The 21,644-nt window shown below is 42.1% G+C and overlaps 2 protein-coding genes across 4 annotated transcripts in view; both read left to right on the plus strand.

Annotated features, from left to right (window-relative positions):
- The window catches only part of lin52 (lin-52 DREAM MuvB core complex component), a 13,354-nt gene extending 6,433 nt beyond the window's left edge, over positions 1 to 6,921 (plus strand). For both annotated transcript variants that reach the window (XM_019887253.1, XM_019887254.1), the window contains exon 6: positions 6,581 to 6,921. In XM_019887253.1, coding sequence (XP_019742812.1) covers positions 6,581 to 6,636 — 56 coding nt within the window. In that variant the 3' untranslated portion in view covers positions 6,637 to 6,921. The remainder of the gene's footprint in view (positions 1 to 6,580) is intronic.
- A 5,916-nt stretch (positions 6,922 to 12,837) lies between these two features.
- Positions 12,838 to 21,433, plus strand: vsx2 (visual system homeobox 2). Of its 2 annotated transcripts, none has more exons than XM_019887106.1 (5): positions 12,838 to 13,446; positions 13,721 to 13,805; positions 14,253 to 14,376; positions 19,272 to 19,452; positions 20,488 to 21,433. In XM_019887106.1, the coding sequence occupies exons 1-5, from the start codon at positions 13,011 to 13,013 to the stop codon at positions 20,859 to 20,861; spliced, it is 1,200 nt and encodes a 399-aa protein (XP_019742665.1). In that variant the 5' UTR covers positions 12,838 to 13,010; the 3' UTR covers positions 20,862 to 21,433. The 2 variants fall into 2 exon arrangements, with proteins under 2 accessions (XP_019742665.1, XP_019742666.1); XM_019887107.1 differs by having other exon boundaries at positions 20,551 to 21,433.
- The last annotated feature ends 211 nt before the right edge of the window (positions 21,434 to 21,644 follow it).

A 21,644-nucleotide genomic window follows, 5' to 3' on the forward strand; every position in this document is an offset into this window, starting at 1 on the left:
ATATATATATTCTTAAATAGTTACTCAGGGTTCACGTTGTAATGATTGGATCAGTTTGTGCTTAACAGAAAAAAAATTGACTATATAACAAAATGTGTATTACTTTTTCCCACAAATGCCAAAACTCAATTAGTGTGCACTCCACTCGAATAAATAAAGGCCACACAAAAATAAATAAATAAAAGAAGACCCCTCAGGAGAAAAATAACAGGCAGTAACACCTAAAGTGCCTCGTGGATTTGACCTCACGACCACAATATGTCGGGGTGGAAGTTGTGACCGCAAAACGCACTGCCTGCAAAGTGGACAAGGAATCCGTAAAGCCGATGTTTGCACTCGAGTTTAAGTATGAAGGTGTGCCGCTTTTTCACATTCACACACGGGAGTCAACAGGAGGCAAAAAAAATCCCCCAAAAAAACCCAACAAACCTTAAAAAACTTTACCGGTACTTGACATCCATTGTCATTGAACTCTGCTTTAGTTCATGTTTAGAAAATAAATACCAGACCACCTCTGTATTGTTAAAAGACCAAAATAGAATCAGAGCAGCCAACAAGAACGCCCGCCCTCTGCTTTCCTCATCTTGATGCCACCCCGTGTCGTCCCCGCGCCGACCCCTGTTGCTTCCACTTATGTGAAGGTGAGCCTGAAGGTCACCCTACCCTGACAGTTCCTAATGGCCTCGCTTTGGGCACCTCCTCCTCCGCACCCCCAGGATCAATCGCTGGCCTATTAGAAGCGTGCCGGCGTTGAATATGATTGCATTCACTCGGCTCAACTGGCACTAATGTGCCGCCATCAATCCATCAGGGCGGGCTGACCAAAGGACGGGCGGTTATGAAGTGCCTAGGCTGACAGCCGCTGAATGAGGATACCCTTCTTCGCCCTCTTCCTCCTCCTCTTTACCACTCCTAATACGCTGGGCTCATCTTTTCACCTCTAGCCAATTTCTTCACCGGCTCCATACTATAAATGCTTGTGTGGTTTGCTGCAGAATCTGGCTTCTCCATTTTCTCCTAACTACTTAAAAAAAATAAATAAATTATCGCGTTACACTTTTTTTTTACCTGCACTGCTGTTTGAGTTCAACTCTAGTGACCCGTTGTTGGGAAAAATAATTTGGCAAACGTTTTCCAAGCAAATGACCCAAATGTGTGCAGCAGGTTGCGGCTCTGTCTGCAGCAGCCTGATCATATCCCAGACAGCATCAGTGTTGGCGCTGTGTGAAAGGAAAAGAGGCACAGCTTTATGAACACACACACACACACACACACACCTCCTCATCCTTGCCTGCCTCCTCCCTGAGCAGATCGGAAATGACACCTCATTTCCATAAAGGCATTAGGAATTCATTGAATTTTCCTTCCCAGCTAATCATAGTCAGGCTGTAAAACCTTTTAGGCTTTTTAATGAATGATTCTTGAGTGATTGCCTATTAATAAGGACACCTCTTGAACAGGCATAGTAAGGGGCCGGGGCTGGGAGGTGCAGGTGTGTTTGTTTTTGTGTGTGCATGTGTGTGTCAATGAGGCGCAAATGCACCGAGGAGGAGTAGCCTCCCCCCTGCCGCCCTCCCCGCACCGACTGGGACATAAAGAGGAACCAGTGGCTCCCTTGGGAAATCACAGCTCGTGTCTGCATCTTAAATATCCCTGTGAAGTATCAATAAGTGGGTAATTGAATTTTGAACACAAACATGAGCGTGAGGTGTATGCGTCGCTAGGCGGGGGGGGGGGCTTGAATGTGGTGTGTGAATGTTTCCATGCTTGTGTATTTCATCTCCTCTGTGTCTCCCCTGTTCCCCCCCAGGGAAGAGGGCCACGAAAGTGGATGTTAAACCCATTAAATAAAGCTTACAGGCCGTAATAGCTGAGCAGCACTTGGGAGACGTGCAGCGAGGGTCAGAAAAGTCCTCTTCGCTCTTAATGAAAGTGAATCAGGGGCACATGGGGCCGGGGTCCAGGACTCCTCTTAACCCAGGTGGTCATCTGTCTTTGGGGCTAACAGGGGTCCCGCATCTCACTGGAAGCGTGCCATCCAGAGAGGTTCACGGTGGACTGATGATTACTCTCATTTCATACGCAGGGGAATTGCGGTCAGGGTAGGGTGGGGTAGTATTGTGACAATGACACCCAGATCAATCACCATAAAGGCGCGGAAGTAAGATGTTCCACTGCAGCGTTTCCTTTTCATTTACATTCCAACCACTTGTGATTTCCTCCAAATGAAAATGATTTAATGGTGCAGAGCACGTAGAATACATTTCATTTGTGACACCGAATTTCTTTTCGGTGTATAACTCTGTGCGGGTCTTTTTAATTTCGAAAAAAGCCGCCATTTTAAATAGCAGCAGAACGCATTCATCTGTTTGCACATATAGTTTAATCTTCTTAAGGACGATGTATTTAAGAGTAAGCTTGACTTTTGTCGAGGATTATAACAGTCTGAAGGCAGTATACAAGTAGTCAGCCCCCATTTTGATGAGCACAACCTCCAAAATCAAATGCCCCAAAGTCAAAGTACCACAAAAATCATGAAACCATCATCGTGCATGACAACATACAAGACTTCATAATTAAAAAGAAAATAATCATAGCTAATGGTGAGTACATAATACAAAGTTGACTCACCTCGATTAACGTTACAGTTAAAAATGTTAACATTGCATTGATCATTGCCTGTACAGTTAATAACGGCTTTGTGATGTGACAGGTTGTCCGAAAGAGATTTTACATGATCTCAGTTCCTTTTCAGTGTCTCGGAATGGGTTGGGTTCAACTTTTTTTTTTTTAGTTCCCCTTTATTTGTAGCCGGAAATAACAACACAAATTGCTTCTCGGCAATACAAGGTGGAGTGTCAGTAATTGCATACAGTCTACTGTTCCCCGATGGATGCGCATACCAGTTAAGTGATAATGAGATGGTGCCAAATCAGCAGGGCAAGGAACAAGCCCTGGCAATCCATAAGGTGTCATTTAGCCGTAACAAGATGCTGATTAACTTAACTGCAAAATTAGTAATTGACCTTTCTAATCAACTAAACAAATCTCTAAGTTCCCCTAATCAGTATTGATCTCGCCTGTTGTATGACAAAGCGTGCGTGTGTGTGTGTGTGTGTGTGTGTGTGTGTGTGTGTGTGTGTGTGTATGTGTGTGTGTGTGTGTGTTTTGAGTGCTTACGTTTTAGAGGTGAGGGATTGTGATTGGACTTTGTGCGTCGAGTGGCCTGTCAGCATCGTCCTTTATCTTTTTGCATCGTTTGTTTTTGAGCCGTTTTCCGCTTGAAAAAAAAAGCCAGATAGAAAAAAAAAATGATAGCTGTCTTCATTCAACACTATTTGCCGACATTTGCGCAATAAAAATCTAATCTATGAGGCAGCATTGAACTCATTCTGAGTTCCTAAAATGAAATAAATCCTGATGTTTACATTTTTTTTGCAAGTAGTTTTTGTGCACCAAAAAGTCAGATTGATGCTGGTTCTTCGAAATTACACAGACCACAACGACTCATTGGCAGGTATTGCTGTCGTAGCATCGCGGTTGACAGGCAACATAAAAGTAGTTTCCTATGACAAAGATGATTCGATAGTTAGTCGGAGTTTCTCAACAGGCTGCACGTGAAAACTAAGTGCTGATTTATGCAAGGAGTTGTAATTAATGAGACTCTCGGTGATGTTGTGGGGCCTCGAGGCGTGGCACCTTCAGCTCGGGCTCATCAGAAGGTGAAGAAAAGACGTACGGAGAGAGAGAGAGAGAGAGAGAGAGAGAGATCGCGACATCATAAATGAAATATAAAAATTAACTGCTGCAGACAGTCCTCAAGCATAACTGCCTTCTAATAAGAAAAGTGCAGGTTTGGGGTCACCCAAGTGTAATTGCGTTCAACCGTTTTGATGACTGTTTCAATCAGACACATCCTGTGCGTGTCCAGCTGTGCCCCAGATGTTTAGGGCGATGGGAAGGGGTGGCAAAGTGCAAAAATTAATTTGTGGCATTTGAATTAGCATCGTCTTTAACCTAATGGCAAACACCTCAAGGTGACGCGGAGCCCACGAGAACGAGTGCCATTATAATTCCCGACTGGGCACCTCATCAGAATTGCCAACTGGGCCCAGCTTTTTCATTAGCCGCCATGTGCAAGGGGGTGGGGGGGGGGTCTTTTTAGCAGCAGACCGTTGTCTCTTGCAGGCATTATGAAGGTGGATGACGTTCTGCTTAATGCCGTTTTGTAATCAGTACTCACTTATGCCCCGTACATTTATATTGTGTGATGTGCAAAATGAATTCACGGAGGTAATTCCAGCTCTGCAGCTCATAAAAGAGCCCGCGGAGCCAAGAGCTTCTTCTCATCTTCAAAAAAGATTGATTACTGTACCTGGATGCCGCCTCTCCGAGCTCTGTGATGATACTGGAGGAAAATCACAGAAGTTTCCATATCGGTCCACAAGGAACTTAGTAATGATCGGCTGCCTTCAAGACATCTTAAAAAATACGGACAATTTTGGTATTGATTCCGAGTGTTAGTCACCTGATACCCTTTTAAAAACATGCATTTCTTTAAAATATGACCCCAATATTTTCAGTGTCTTCTGTTCTTGGGCCTGGACCGAATTCCCTTTTTCCTCTGCACGATACTCACTGAGCTCGCCGCTGCTCTCCAGCGGGAAAAACCATTGGGAAAAACCAAGTACACGATGTACACTTTGTAGTAGGTCGTCATTTATTTCTCCCCAAACTAAAGTGCGTCGAGGCACATGGAGCTGAACAAGTTTTTCGACATTTTTAAAGTGGAATTTTGTTCCTATTCTGATCCAGTGCCATCCATTCATCGTGCTCTCACCATTTCTCTGCATTTATTTTATTTCATTAGTAAGCATACATTTTACACTGCATCTCAGCATTTGATGTACCGGTAACTGAATTTGTTTTGTTATTCGGAATTATTGAGCGAACAATTGCTCCATTGTTTCTGTTTAACACGATAGCAATCTGGAGCGTCAAGTTGTCTCACCACGTTGTAGTAGGAAACGGAATGAAAGGTGAAAACGTGACAACTTTCCAGCCTTTACCTGTCGTAATACATTCCACAAGTTACCATGGTGGTTGCATATTCCGCCCAACATTTTGTCTCACAAGCGCGAAATATTTACACACTGCCAGTAGTTGGTTTAAGGGTGAGGGCATTTTCTTTTTCGGAGTTGACGTCTTTCGATGACCACGCTTGTCATTGAATTTACCAATTTACTTAGTCATACCATTTTCCCCTTTGAAATTTATTTCAACGCCATTCATACTCCTAGATTCCAATCCCCCCCAAAACACAATTTGTTTTCATTATGTGTTTAAAAAAAAAAAAAAAAGAAACATTGCCTTGTCAGAAGTCGCCACAGCAAGTATATCCGGAACAGTTTTTTTTTTTTTCACGGGATGCCCTTCCTGTCACAACCCACCCATTTATATCCAAAATTTGAGACCGACTGTGGCCGGGGAATCAGCATCTGACATAAAGGGCCTTGCCAACTGGACGTTACTGAATCTAAACCCCGATTCTCCTTGTCAGAAAGTCATCCGTGTTACCCACAGAGCCATCCAACTGCTCCACGACACAAAACTGCATCCAAAATTTCGACCAGCTTCAGCTCTTGACTCGCCCAAATTCAATCGTCAACTCAATCTGCTGGGCCCAGAATAATCAACCCAACCTTGGTTAAAAGTAAACCAATCAGCTTCACAGAGAGTGCTTTAGGTCAGGAAAACAACCCAGCATTTTGTGTAGATATGGGTGTGGGTGTGTAACAACAAAAATTCATAAATTGGGGTACGGCTTAGTCACGGTACCACTGTTTTCATTTGAGACCTACTTTAACCCTTTCATGCATCCTGTAACCTGATAACTTCATAACCTGTCCACTGTAGTAACCGTTGTCCCTGAAGGGGTTAAGATAACCATGATAACATCGATTTTCCTTTTTCCCCCCTAATAAGAGTTTACAGCATTACTTGATCTAAAATAGTACACAATTCTGGTGGGAACAAACTCCGGCCAGATATGAGCGCGGAATAAGTGTTGTCCAGTGCAGTGGTCCGCATCCCCCTGCAGTCAAAAACCATGTGAAACATTGGTGAGAGAAGCTCGACTTTTTTTCTGTCACTTATCTCGCACGTGATCATGCTCCTTCATGACGTGATCAAAACAAATAGAGACGTTTTGCCTCTCAGTATTCCGCTCTTCTTTTGTTGATGCTTTGCATATATAATGTTCATGCACAAACACATCAGAACTCGTGTGCAATCAAGCGAATCACAAGGCTCCTGTTTTTTTTTTTTTTTAATGTTGTTTACCGTGTTGTGAGTGAACAGATGTTTGTGTAAATTACCTTCCCAGGGTGACACCGCGCGTATTAAATTCATGCTTTGCATCACTAATGGTGCGGCTCAAGAATGGATGGAGCTGCAGGCCAATGCTGATCGCAGATTGCCTGAAATGGCTTGGTGCTTACTTGTCTTGATGTGGCTGTTTTTTTTCCTCACACTTTTAATTTTGTTTTCTCTTCCCCTCTATCCCCCTTCTTTTTTTCAGCTAGGGAAATGACGAGAGGCAAGTTCCTGAACATCTTGGAGAGGCCGAAGAAATGACATCAAATATTTTTTAATAGCTGAATCCAACTAACTGATTAACTATTACCCCAAAATATTTTTTAAAAGTACTAAGGAAAAAAAATGTTTTAAATGTAGAAAACCAGTCGTATCAAAAGATGAATTGCAGAAAAGCTTTCTCCGGCTGCAGTCCGAGATCCTGTTGTCCTCTCATATTCGATTTTTATTGACTTAAGTTCCTGTCTGCTTAGGTTCAATCCTTCTTTATTTATATGTATTTCCATTTTATCGATGCATTAAATGTTTCTGCTTGTTTTTGGGAAACATTTTTATGTTTTGAATGAGAAGGCGGGCGTTCACATGATTCAACTTGGACAAAAGCTGAGTTTGAAAGTGAATGTTTAATTAGGGCAATAACTTGGTGCAGCCAGCAAGGAAGAAGCGTCTCACTGCGCCACCAGTGCAGCGCTTTTCTTTTAATGAGCTTTGGAAGCAGGGTCCCTTATACACAAAACATTGCGCAAAAATAATATTGCTCATTGTCGTCACCTTTAATCAAAGTTGACATAATTACTAGGACCATTTCTCTTCTAATTAGCACACTTCAGCATTGTCAGAGCAAGCGGTCAGGCAAAAAGAGAATCAGACAGGCATGCCGAATGGGAAACAAAAAGAAGTTGGTCGGCCATAATTAGGTAAGACAATGCCTCTGACTGTTCCCGGCTGGAGATGTCGCTCGGTCTCTGGCCGCTCGCTGCCAACAAGTTACACTCCTCCCGGGCCTCTAATAAGCCCCCAATCGTCTTTCCGATTCACACGGACAGAGGCCGCCTCTGCTTCGGTGACTTCACCTCCCACGCCCACCCAGGTCACCCATCTGAACAACACGGATCATTTGTACAATTTAGCAGGCCGCCGAGAGATGCTGTGTCTTAGTGTAGCAGCCCAATGGGGTTAAAATAGTACTCGTCTCTTATAGCCTAGATCAGTAGTCCTCAACCTTTTTTCTGTCACGGACCGGTTGAGACAAGTATATGCTGTTCGCAGACCGGTAAACCTTTTTTTTTTTCATCGCTTTTAAATTGCCAGTTTTAAAGCAACGGCACTGATAACAAAGATAATTGTAGAGTCATTCAACATTTTAACATTCATCCATTTCAAACGGTGTTATTCTACTACAAAGCAAAATGTAGAATAAAATAAAATAACCCAGTGAACGACTAAGAAATGGACTAATCAAGAATAATAAGTACGTACGCCTTATAATGTAAACATAATCATTTCTGAAGTTCACGATCCTACATACGGCGTTAGCATCATTGCTACTTGCAAATTTGACGCAATTGATTTCATCAACAGGTTTTTTTTTTTCTGAAACATAGCTATAAATTACAACACATGATAATGTTCGTTTTGCGGTAATGTTGATAGGTCAAACAGAAAATAAAATCACAATAGCCTGATTTGCTCAAAAAAAAAAAAAAGAAAAGTAAAGCCACTCTTGAAATCAGCATCAAAAATCTATTAAGGTACACATAAGGCCATGTCGGAGTAACATTTGCTGTTCACCGGTGTAGTCAATAAAAGTAAGGATTATTTGTACAGTAAATTTGCTGTAGCACCCAGTTAAGCATGACAGACACTTGTTGATGATGACGATGGCATGCCGTGCTGACATGCTAACTACACTGACGCTATCAATATTGCCTGTCACCACGTTTGGCTGGGTCAGTGTCCACAGGCCCGCTCATCTGCATGGAGGCAGACAGCCTGGTGGGGTTGGTTCAAGCCTTAACCCCACATACCCTCTGAGCCCCAACAAATGTCAGTCCAATGTGCCCTCACCCCCACAGTCCTTAAATTAGCCGTCAATTAGTGCAAATTAATCAAGTCCTCGCCTAATTAAGCAATGTCTGCGGGCAGCTACCAAACATGCCATTAATTGCGGTAGGGCCATGAGAAAGCTGCTGACCTTGCAAAACGTTTTTTTTTTTTTTTGTTTTGTTTTGTTTTTTATATGGGGGAGGGTGATATCTTTGGGAAAGCAGCGGACCGCTTGGTCCTGCTTCCTGACTCTGCTTCACATGGGTGCTGTCATCAGGTTGGAGCCGTCTCCTGGAGTTTCTTTCACTGCAGAATGCCATCATCATCATCATACATGGTGGTGCTCTTGTTCCTCTTCAGACTTTTTGTTTGCTTGATTTTGTGTATGTTAAAAAAAGAAGAAGTCAGAGCATCTGTTCACTTCTTAATTTGCATGCTCTTTGATGGGCACCACCAGTCACACCACGTACTGTAAATCTTGCCTTAATCTGAAGACTTTAGGCGACGTCTCCTCTGCATACAAATCGGCATGCTGCCATGCTCATGCAGGAGAATAGTGCAAGCCATTTCGCGCCGCCCTCCATCAACAAGCAAGACGCTTGCACAGATGAACTGATAAGAGTGTGGGGCAGGGGTGGCATTAAATTGCCTGTAATTGATTGGCCGTTCAGACACGGCCTATTCCCAAGGGCATATTTCCAGGAATCTTTCAGCGGGATGGCCTGAGTGACATATCTTGCTGGCCTAAGATGCGCGTAAGTATGTTTGTGACCTCCGCTGTAACTGGGAAGTGATTGTTTATCATACCATCCACATAGTTGGGGTGTCTTGAAATTAAATGCACACATATCCGGAACCTTGCTCAACACACTCATAATACAAGCATTTTCTAATCTGTTTATCGTCACAAGGGTGTGCTGGAGCCTGATTGCGCGCCAATCGCAGGGCAACAACACAAATAGGCAGCTCACACCGCACTTCCTGTTTTTACTTTTATTTTGAAACCTGTTCACAACAATTTTAGGGGACAAACGCTAACTTTATGACAGCAACAGTACAGTAATCGGAGGAGGCTTTTCCCGTCATGCTTTGCTGCCGGTCGGTATAAGTAACTTCTGATGCCTTGTTAACACGAAATTTTATACAAACGGGGTGTGGTATATAACCATATTGCGTTTGTTTCTAGTCCTGTATTAAAATTGAATACAAGTCATAAAATTTAATTTAAATTATTTGGACTTAACAAACATCCGCGGTTCGAAATAGACGTGGACACCTGGTGGAAGATGTGGTACACAATGACATCTTAAGCATCTTTGCCTACTATGGTCTGAAAGTAATGATTTTGATTGATAATGACTGTAAGAGCCACATCTTCTTTTCGTATTGATATCAGTTGTCATTTTATTTTCATGGTATTTTTTAAATATGTAGTAAATATAAATGAATTGTGTTCGAATATCAAGGGAGCTAAGGATAATGCATCCGTGTGAAAATAGAAGGACAATCACAGGAATCTAAATTTTTTCTTCTCTGTCGGGTGGCCAGAGAGTGACCACCACGTAACTCTGCCAGTGCCTGGCCACCCCCATCTCTTTCCGTGTTAATAAATGGCTCCATCCCAACAGGCTGCATGTGTCATTAGCATATCCTAATAACATTGATCTCTTCATTAATGGAATTTCCACTAAATAGGCCCTAATTAGTTTCAACAGGACCGGCACTAATTGGCGCACCAATATGTTCCTGCTTCCAAATCAGCGGCTCATTTCCAAATGTTTGATGTGAATTACGACTTTGTTAGTGGATCAGCGGATGTACACGCAGCGATGACTCTCTAAGTCAATGTTGCACTTTATCAGTTGTTTACTCAAGATGACATGCTAATGTATGCAAAGGATGCCAACAGGCTGGAGCACCTGAGGTCAGTGTGATAGTAAATAAATACTCTGCCATGCATTTAAATGCGCTGTTAATTCTCAACAATAAAGGCTGCTTTCCCAACAAAGGATTGACGAGTCTGTCACTGCCAAGACAAAACACATTAGGAGGCATGCTTTACTGCAGCCATTGGGCCCAAAGTGCTTTACATGTCAATACAGTGCATTTGAAAAATAATACATGTAAGTATTGTCTATTATTATAAGTGTTATTACCAGCAGTCATAGTAGTAGTACTGGGTGTAAAAAAATATTCACCATCAGGGGCAGTGTCCATTTTTATCAAATCCAAAAGGGAGATTTATGGGGAAAAAAATCCATCCAACAAATAAACATTTTGATGGACCACTGGCTGTAGGTTGTCCACCCTCCGTGTAATGTCTTGCTGTTTTTTGTGTCTAGAATGTAGTTTGTTTCCCCTTTGTGTTTATGTTTCCCTTTTTTGACCAATAACAATATTGAGTAATATATTTTGCCCCTGTTTGACCAGTTAGCACATCCGCCTCACAGCACAGAAGTCCAGGGTTCGATTCATGGGCTCTGGCCTTCTTGTGTGGCGTTTACATATTCTCCCCATGCATTCATTTAAATTGAATCATTACATTTTTTTCTTCCTATTTTTAAAAATAACATGTTCAAACTGGGACGCCACCATGTTCGAATGGTTAACATGTCCACCTCACAGTACAGATGTCCAGGGTTCGAAACGGTGCTTCAGCCTTCCTGTGTGGCATTTGCCTGCGTGGGTTTTCTCCGGGTGCTCCCGTTTCCTCCCACATTCCCAAAACATGCATGATAGGTTAATGGAACACTTTAAATTGTCCCCAGGTGTGACTGTGGGTGTGAATGATTGATTGTTCATCTATGTGTGCCCTGCGGTTGGCTGGCACCCAGTTCAGGGTGTACCCGGCTGACTGCCCGAAATGAGTTGGGATGGGCTCCAGCACATCTGTGACCCTCGTGAGAAAAAGTGGCTTGGATAATGGGTAGATGGATGATCACGTGCATGAGGTAGAGTAAGACATTCAATCAACTTTATAACTATGTAAGAAAAATATGAAAAGTTGAAGAGAATATATAGCTTTGCTCTACCTATTCCTTTGGAAAACTGTATGATGCATTCTTTTCTCTTAATTTTTTTAGATTTAGTCTCAGGACAAATACATTTACTCAGAAACGGAATGTTTTAGTATTTTGTGTGAGGATTATTTCAAATTTGATGGAAAATTGCAATATATTGCCTACATCACTAAATTAATAATAATTTATGTTATACAATGATAATCTCTATCTCTCTCTTTATACACACACACACACACACACATCTATATATATATATATAGAGAGAGAGAGAGAGAGAGAGAGAGAGAGGGAGAGAGAAAGAGAGAGAGAGAGAGAGAGAGAGAGAGAGAGAGAGAGAGAGAGAGAGAGAGACTGCTCAAAAAATAAAGGGAACACTTAAACAACACAATGTAACTTCAAGTGTTCCCTTTATTTTTTTGGAGCAGTTTATTGTAGTTCTTTTAAGGTTGTCGTTATTTTTAGACGGACACAATGTGGCCCACTGGCCACAGGTTGCTCACCCGTCTGCTCATAATATCTTACTGTTTTTTTTTCTCTCTTCAGTGAATAAAAAGGAGGAATGGGCCAAGATTTTTTTCCTTCCCAAATTGGATTCATTTCTGAGAAATATTTCTGCCACACCCTCTTTTCATTTTATTTGGTTTTGTTTTTCGTTTTTTTTCTGTTTGGTGAAAAGATTCGATAATGGACCGAGTTTTTAAAAAAATCCACGTTTTAATCTGTATTTGTTATAATAACAAATATTTTTGACACAGGACACATAGGACTGTGAGATAGAGGAGTTAAATTGTGCCACCTTGCTTCCAAATGCATACATTATACAGATATGCTTATATTTGCTTTGAGAATCGTATGGTATACAGTTGTGTTATTATTATTATTATTATTATTATTATTTTATAATGTCATGTGACTTGGCCATTTTCCATCCTCTTTTGCCCACTCAGCCTGCATATGTATCATCTTCCTCTCTTCTGCCTGCTCTTTAATCTGGTGCTGTGGGATTACTACCAAACGTTCCGGGACCAATCACGTATGCAACAAACAAGCACACATAGCAGGCTGGCGTCACGTCGTCGGTCCACTTGTCGTGTTTTGTGGAAGGCCTTTGATTATTTGCATGTGATGAATATCTAACACACACATACACTGAACTCACACACAACATCTGGAGATCAATTAGGCATCAATGAAAACCATTGCGAGAAAGTGTTTTGTTGAAAATGTGTTTATCCCCTCCCCCCAAAAAGAGTGTGATAATTAAATGCACCTAATTTTAAACGATATGTCCTTTCCGATCGTAAATTGCTCGCGCGTTTCTAGTCATGGGATTTTATTAGTGTGAGAAAAGGGCGTCTGTCTAAAAAATGCATCCATGATGATCCACAGGAATCCTGAATCCTCGCTGCTGATTGGCTGCTGGGCTTTGCCTCTGGACCTGTTGGATAAAGGGACCATTTTGTGAAGAAGCCCCCGCATGCACTTGTTGTGTACAGAGGGCCATGCGCTGGGGAGCAGCCTGTTACATCCATTAAAAAAAAAAATCCCAGCCGAAGCCAAGCCACCATGACGGGCAAACAAGGCGCAGTGTTGTCGGCAACTTTGAACCCCGTGGAGACACGAAGACCTCCTCTGGGTGCAAACGGAGGCAGCAGCGTCAACAACCAACAGCAGCCGGCCAAGACCACCGTGATCCACCCGCCCAGCAGGTGCACGGGCTTCGGCATCCAGGAGATCCTGGGACTCAACAAGGAGCCCTCCTCGGCCCCCAGGAGCCCGCTGAGCTCCTTGCCGGCAGGGGCGCATCTCATCGCGGCCAGGTCCGTGCTGGGCCACGCCGGCGTGGGTGTCGGGATGGGATTAATCGGCCCCGGTGGGATTCCGGCGTTTTACCGCCAGCCCGCGTTTTTGGAGGGCGTGCTGGACCCGCAGGATGTTCACTTGCGGCCGCATAACACCTCTTCTGCAGGGCGGATGGACGCCGGGCAGTCTGCAAGCTCCGGTCAGCCTCTCTTTTCATTAGTTCATGTTGGAGATCAGATATATATTAAAAAAAATAATCATGCGTTTATATCTGGCAAGACAATATAGGAAACACTGACACCACAGGATGAAAACACAGCAACACACATTCTAGTCAGTCGTGTGTTTTGAATGAATGAATGTACTAATTTAATATTTCAAACAGACGATCATTTTTTCCCCCACGTAAAATATGAAGCAAATACGCGATTTCATGTGTGATCAAATGCAGTACTGTCATTTTCCTTGTGCAGACTCGGAGGATTTGTCTTCCAGTGAAAGGAAACTGTCAAAGTCTTCAATAGCTCAGAGCAAGAAACGCAAGAAAAGACGCCACAGGTCAGTGATGATTTCAGTATTTAAAATCTGCTTTGAAAATAAAACAAAACAATTCAAACAAACAACGAAAAAATACATTATGTTCAATGACAATTTATTTCGGTATAACGCTTTTAAATTGTGTACTGTTCAATCAATTTCGCCTTTCCTGTGCCATAAAGAATTCTAAACAATAAAAACGACCAAATTCGTCTTTTTTTAATACAGGCGATATAGTAAACATTTTTTTTATATGGGTAATTCGAGCATGATCGTTTTTTTCTTTTTTCCCCCCTCAGTATTTGTTCTAATTCGATGTGGTGCTTAAGATCACGGCATTTTTTCCCCAAATATATATTTTTATGTGTTTCAGTTTTGAAAAAAAATCAGATATGCAATTCGAGAAAAATAGGGACTGGGGTGGATCGGTTTGTGCATGAAGTAAGCGTGGTATTTTTGTACAAACAGGACCATATTCACCTCGTACCAGCTGGAGGAGCTGGAGAAGGCCTTTAACGAGGCCCATTATCCAGATGTATACGCACGAGAGATGTTGGCCATGAAAACGGAATTACCCGAAGACAGAATACAGGTCAGACTCTCACACACACAACGAAAATACAGCAGGCCTATGAAAACATTACCACAAGCTATTTCAAATCAAATATTTTCCTAATTCTGCACCATTATCATTTTTCCTCTGCAGCATGTAGCAGCTTTTTTAAGTCTAAAAAAATATCTAGAGCTTTTTATATATATATATATATATATATATATATATATATATATATTGACCTCACTTCGATATCGAGGTCGAAATAAATATCGAGATCCATATTGAGGCTGTTGTTTTAAAGCTCTATTATGAATTCCAGTCACCTGTTGATGTGTTTTGAATTTGAAGTCACATCTTTTTGCCTATATATAAATCATCTCTTTATCACTGTTGCGTGTATATGTATATTAAGTATAACTTTTATTGTATACATTAGGGATGCATCGATCAACAACTAGTCAACTAGCAAATTAATCGATAGGTATTTTGATTGTCAATCAATCGCTTGGAGACCTTGTTTGATTTTAAATTGTCCAAATCCTCTCAATTACCAGCCTCTCAAACAGGATAAAAAAAAATCTGTTTTTTTGCATTCCTCCATGAAAGATGACTGATGATCCCTATGTTGACATCAGACATTTGCAAATATCTGTAAAAAACTGTGATCCACGTTTTTTACCTCTTTTCTGACAAGTAACATACTGTAGTAACTGAATCGAAATTTGAAAATAATGTCCTGATTTGAAAATAAAGGGTTGGACCTTAAAATATTATAAATATATAAATATAATATAAGGGTAATTCAATAATTGTGACTTGCAGCCATATATATATATATATATATATATATATATATATATATATATATGAAGCACAATATTAGGAACATGCAATTATTAGATTTATTATTATATAATAATATATATTAATTATTGTTATTTAGATCAGTTCTTTTCACCTGACCATTGGAGATGTTGGATGCATGTCGATCATCAGTGTTTCTACTTCAATAGTGAGAGAATCTACTTTATAAATCATTTTAATACATAATGCGTGTGTGTGTGTGTGTGTGTGTGTGTGTGTGCGCGTGTGCGTATGCAAATAGAGTGTGAAAGAACAATCTTTATCCATTATAGGCGATAACCTAAATATTGCTCTTTCACCCAACACTTTATTTGGAGCATTTGCAAAAAATTATAAGATTGATGCCTAAAATTTACCTTTTAAAGCATAATACTCTGTTTTGATTAACACTGCCAGAGGAACAAGGAATGTTTTGTTGTGGTTGTTGTACGTCCTCAGCATCAGCAATATTTGGGTTTTTTTTTCTAAGTATGCGATAGGTACCAACGACAAGCGCAACAATTGCAAAATCCGCAAATTTCTTTGAGTAAAATTGATCTTTATGTACCAAATGTTCTGGCCTGTAGGCGAAATGCAAGGTTTTTGAGAGGCGACGTTTGCACACGTTTCCCGCCCGTGCATTTTGCACGCTGACGTTTCTCATCTCTCAGAGAGCTGAGTGATGCCTTCCCCCAGCCCTGGACACATCGTTTCTCATCAGGCTCACTTGGAAAGTGAAACAATTTGTTGTGTGCAAGCAGACACTAACGACCTAATCAAGCGATCAAGGCGGAGAAGATTGCGGCGTGACCCCTGCACCATCCATCTGCCTGCACAAGCCCGCCTTTTAATCTCGTTTCTCATTAAGGCCCCGCGACATCTCCCAATAAATAATACTAGATGCAAATAAATACATAAATAAATAAATAGAATCAGGCCGGCTCCTCTGCGAAATAAAAATTAACACCCAATTTTTGCTCATTGAGCGTAATTAGTTAAATGAAACCGGCTTGGGGGGGGGGGGCTGCCACGCAAGGTGCGGAGCTCAAATGAAATAACTACATTGAATTTATTAGCACGGGTCAATAGCGTTGCTCCCCCGGGTGCCGCTAGTTTAATTTCCCGTGATATTTGCCCGCCTGGCCGCCATCGATCGAGCCTGAAATTAACTTATTTTTCAATCAGACGGCGGTGTGCCCCAGGGTAGCTTCTCCTCCTGGCAGCAGCTTCCGGCTCCCTTTGACGTCAAGCTTTTACCTTAGACGTCATCTTAAGGTCGTATTGTTTCCACAAATTCTGTGGAACCCAGGCACACATTTGACTTTTGAAAGAAATTCTTGCCACACCTCTCAACAAAAATGTCACCAACATGATTAGTGTTTGGCCATTTGACCGTGATAGAAACACCCAGAATATCATTCTTTGACACAAATGTAAACATTTAAAAAATTAAACAGCAAAACACTCCAAGTGATGTACTTTATGTATTTTTATTGGACAATGGGGAACAGGGGGCCTTGAAACAGTCCTTAAAACTGTCTATTCCCCACCATATTTGCACAGGTTTATCCAGAAAAATGCACCTGTTGGTCTTCAAACGGTCATGGGGGAAATGAGAATGATCCCATTTTGCTCCACTCAAGGAACAGAAGTCAGAGGTCAAAAACTACCTTGACAGATATGAGATTTACCGCTGCCAAAATTCTACTTTCCCTTTTCTCTGAAGCATTGACGAAGGATTAATGACCGTTTTCTAAATGTCAGATAAGCTGTTGCGAAAACATATTGAAGTATTGAAGTTTAATAATTTGATAATTCTCATGAGAATGTTCTTAAAAATCAACCTGGAACACACTATCATTTCTGTGTGCACGGATAATAAACAGTAGGGGAAGACTGGGGCTTGATGTCACACTTTTTACATTTTGAGATATTTCTTGAAAAACAACACATCACGTCAAAGCAACGTGTGCATGCACCAGAGGAAAGTCCCGTGCACCCTGGAAGATCCCGCAGTTTGATGGACCCAGAATTACATCTGAGCTTTTTGTCGGTGATGTGGTTTTGACGGCTCCATCAGATTGTCGACTTTAACTCTTGCTGGAGCGGTTGACAGCCGTTGAGATGAGAATCAGCACCTTAAAACTTGAGATGATGGTCCTCAGTTGGGAAAGGGTGAGGTGACCTTTCCAGGTCGGGGATGAGAACCCGCCCCCAAGTGGAGGAGCTCAATCAAGTCGGGGTCTTCACGAGTGAGGGGAGTATGGAAAGGGAGATCTACAGGTGGATCAGAACTGAGCTGAATGAGGAAGGTCTCGATTACTGGTTGAGCTTCGTTCCCACCCTCACCTATGGTCATGATCTGTGGGTTCACACCGAAAGAACAAGATCACGGTTTCAAGTGGCCAAAATGAATTTACTTCGCATCGAGAGGAGCCTCGTGAGGTGGCTCGGGCATCGGTTGCGGATGCCTCGTGGACGCCCCCTTGATGAGGTGTTCCAGGCACAACCTGATGGGAAGAGACATCAAGAAAGAATCAAGACACGCTGGAAAGACGACATCTCTAGGTTGGCGTGGGCATGTTTGGGATCCCTCGGAATAGCTGGACAAGGTAGCCGGGGATAGGGAAATCAGGTTATCTTGCTCCCCCCGAGCCAACCCCAGCTAGGTCGAAGCAGGTACTCCAGTGAGTCGCCTATTTGTGTGCAGTTATTCATCAAGTCACCTTGAACACTTCTCACTGTATTTGTTCTTCTTGAGAATTGTGAGAAACATTCTAACTTTATTTTGTCCCTACATCACTTTGACTGGTTTGGGTTTAACTAATTTTCATGCATTTTTCATCTGAGGTGACGGTTACAATTGAGGGATAGGAGAACTCACACACTGAATGTTTGGAACTCATGTTTCCATGTCAGTATTATAAAAAATATTAAGCAGAAAAATGCTGCATGGGTGTAAGCCTCAGCTGCCAATTTCTCCTTCTCTGGACCTCAAACTAGGCTGAATCAGGAGCACCTGTGCACTTTCCATTTAAGTATTGCACTCCATTTTGCCTCAATTGCTTCAAGACGTGATTAATCAACAATTGATTCCGCACGATTGAACTGATCAGTGAATCCAGTAATTGGTCATTATGTCCAGCTCCACTGTGTACAATCCTTTACCGGTCCATCATTGTAAACGAGTTCCACATTGCTGTTTCCATAATGATTGAGAATGTAGTCATCATTGCCATGTTGAACACAGTTTATCATCAACCACATTTTGGGGGACTCGAGTTACACGACTTGACTCGAGTCAGACTGAAGTCGCTGATTTTTGGCCTTGCTTGGCTTGAAAGACTTGACTTTGACTTGATATCATGAGACTGGACTTAATCTAAGTTTCGACTTGAATCACATATGAATAGGTGAAATGCTAAACTGAATGCGTGAGTTCTCTGTCAAGAAATAGAACACAGTGAGATTGGTTAGGGACCCATTAAACACAACAAGTACAGATACTTCATGCAACGTGGCTAATGTGTGAACGGTGCATAGGTTGTGACGGATGGAGATTGTATGACCTGACTCAAAACTTGCTTATCGCAAGTAGTGACTTGACTCAACTTGCTTGAAAGTTAGTGGGGGATTCGACTTAACTTAAGAATCTATTTGATCAACTAGAAATTGCTGTCATTATAAAGCCAGCCATCTCGTTACCTCTGTGTCCCGCGTTCGAGACGCATAATTTTCCCGCCAGACGCACAGTTCCAAATAATGTGCGTTTTTGGGACGCAAGGAAATTTCTCAGTAAAAAAAACCCAAAAAAACTACGGTAAATCTTTTTTTACAGCAACGATCGCAGTTTGACAATCGCCGCCATTGTTGTTTTTTGTGTTATTATCATATGCAATTGAATAAGTAGACCATTTCAGAATTCGAAATTTGGGACTCTCTAAATGCATAATGGGACTCATACTTTTCTGATCAGCGAGTCCCTGGGACTCGCAGGGCTCAAACTGTAAGATTATCACTGTAGAGCAGTGCAATGGTAAACAATTGCAAACTACGAGTACAGTAAGAAACATTTTGTGTCCTTCCAGGTGTGGTTTCAGAACCGCAGAGCCAAGTGGAGGAAGAGAGAGAAGTGCTGGGGTCGCAGCACCGTCATGGCCGAGTACGGCCTCTACGGGGCCATGGTCAGGCATTCCATCCCTCTGCCGGAGTCCATCCTCAAGTCGGCCAAGGATGGCATCATGGAGTCCTGTGCCCCCTGGTTGCTAGGTGGGTCACTTTCCTCGGCTTTCTGTTCCTCATTCTCGTGTGGTCAACCACAATCCCTGCTTCCATCACTGACACAGAATATTCATCATTTGCCTCCACCCTCCCTTCCTTCCTTCTTTCCTTCCGTCCTACTAAACTACCAATCAGCAGACGCTATTTTAAATCCGAATGGCCGCAACGCTTTGCAGGGATGCACAAAAATATATGAAATAGCTGCTTGCATTGATTATTTCTACCAAATTCCTGTCTTGTGCAGTTCCTACCTTCCTTCCTACCTACATAAGAATTTTAGCCTTTTAGCAGTGGGCCTTAAACTTTATTTTCTTTCTTTCTTTTTATATACTTGTCTCTAGAACCATCCACTTAAACATTAAACATCCATTATCCGAACCGCTCATCCGCATGGAGCCAGGGGTACACCCTGAACTGGTTGTAAGCCAATCAATCACATAGCACACATTGACGAACAACGAGCCGCGCTCACAATCGCATCAAGGGATGATTTAGAGTGTTCAATTAACCTATGGTGCATGCTTTGGAACGTGGGAGGGAACCGGAGTACCCGGAGAAAAGCCACACAGGCACGGGGAGAACATGCAAACTTCACACAGGCCATATTCGAACCCTGTGCTAACCAGTCGACCACGGTGGCGCCCAGTTTGAAAATGTTATTTTTAAAAATAAGGAAATTAAAAACTGCAATGATTAAATGTATTGCATTTAAAAGCAATGGATTTTACCCAAATAAATGTTTGAAAATAAAGTACACAAAATTTAAAACCTGAAAATAACTGCATTGTCCCTAACAAATGTTCTGAACTGGATTTTAAAAAAAGTTTATGATGCGCGGTTTGAACATTTAATTCAGTATTACATAAATGGCACGCATAGCAAATCATCCTTTTTGTTTTCAGCAAAACCTAATGTTGCACGTTCTCCGTTCCATTGACTCCCTTCACCCTCCAAGCTTGTTCAGCTGTTGTCCTTTGCAACATTCTATTCTAAACCACAACCTTCTTTGCTTGCTGTTTCCAGTTCAAGATGGCTTACCAATCAACAGACGCTATTCTAAATCTGAATGCCCGCAACTCTTTGCAGGGATGCACAAAAAATCCATGGAGACCCCGGCGCCCCCTCAACCGGCGGCCGCCAATTGTGACGAGCCGCCGCCGCCGCGGCCCAGCTCTCAGAGGGCCGAAGACTCTGAGGTGGAGGAGAGGAGGCCGAAGTGCGAGTCAGCCATTTCTAAAGAGGAACTGAGAGAGAACAGCATCGCTGCCCTTAGGGCCAAAGCACAGGAGCACAGTGCCAAAGTGCTCGGGACGGTTTGTCACGACAGACTGGACAAGGACGAGCAGGAGAAGACCGGTGCACCTCGGAGTCCCGCCGAGGAGGTCCACAGCCCTTAAAGACTGAACACTCAAAGGCAGGGCGTTCACCTCTCATTGGCTCTTCTAAAGCGCCCTGTATCTGGACTCTCATGAGGATGACTCATTGCTACGCAGAAGATGCAGTTGCACTTTTTTTTTTGTCTACTTCCAAATATTTTGCATTTTACATCCTGAATGGTGACAGTTTCATTGCAAACCATCCTGCCGATGGTCCTCTTAAAGGAGGAGGAACGTCATTGTTGTTCTGTGTCATGCTGCATCTCAGGGGTTGTCAAACTTTTTGGGTCCAGGAACCCCTGATAGTGTAAAAACAAAATAGAAGAATCCCCTCATAATCTTGACACCAATTCACCATTCCTACAGAGAACTACCGAGAACTAAATGCGATGGGAATTGCTTTTCATCTTTTGAGAGTTTTAACCTAAATAATTCTGACCTGTTTCAATGAAAGAAATTTCCCAAATTCAACTGAGTAAAGTCCGTATTTATCCATTGTAGCTAGCTTACGTGGACTATACTCCCACTAGTAAGTGTTGCCATCTTCACGATTTGGAAGCTATATTTAGCAACATTTTTGATCACTCTTGGAACTACATAAAAAAAAAGAAAAGCATCTAGCAAGTTTTATTCCCATTAAGAAAATGACAATATGAGCGGAATCATTTTCAACATTGTTTTCTGCATGACAAAATGAGAGTTGAAGGTAATCATTGTGCTGAACATTGCCAAAGACATAGTGCCCATTAATAAGCTGCAAAAGCAGTGGTTTATCTACATGTTTGAAACTTTTTTGCTTCCAAG

Source organism: Hippocampus comes, unplaced genomic scaffold (genome assembly GCF_001891065.2).
Source record: "Hippocampus comes isolate QL1 unplaced genomic scaffold, H_comes_QL1_v1.1 scaffold176, whole genome shotgun sequence".
Taxonomy (NCBI): domain Eukaryota; kingdom Metazoa; phylum Chordata; class Actinopteri; order Syngnathiformes; family Syngnathidae; genus Hippocampus; species Hippocampus comes.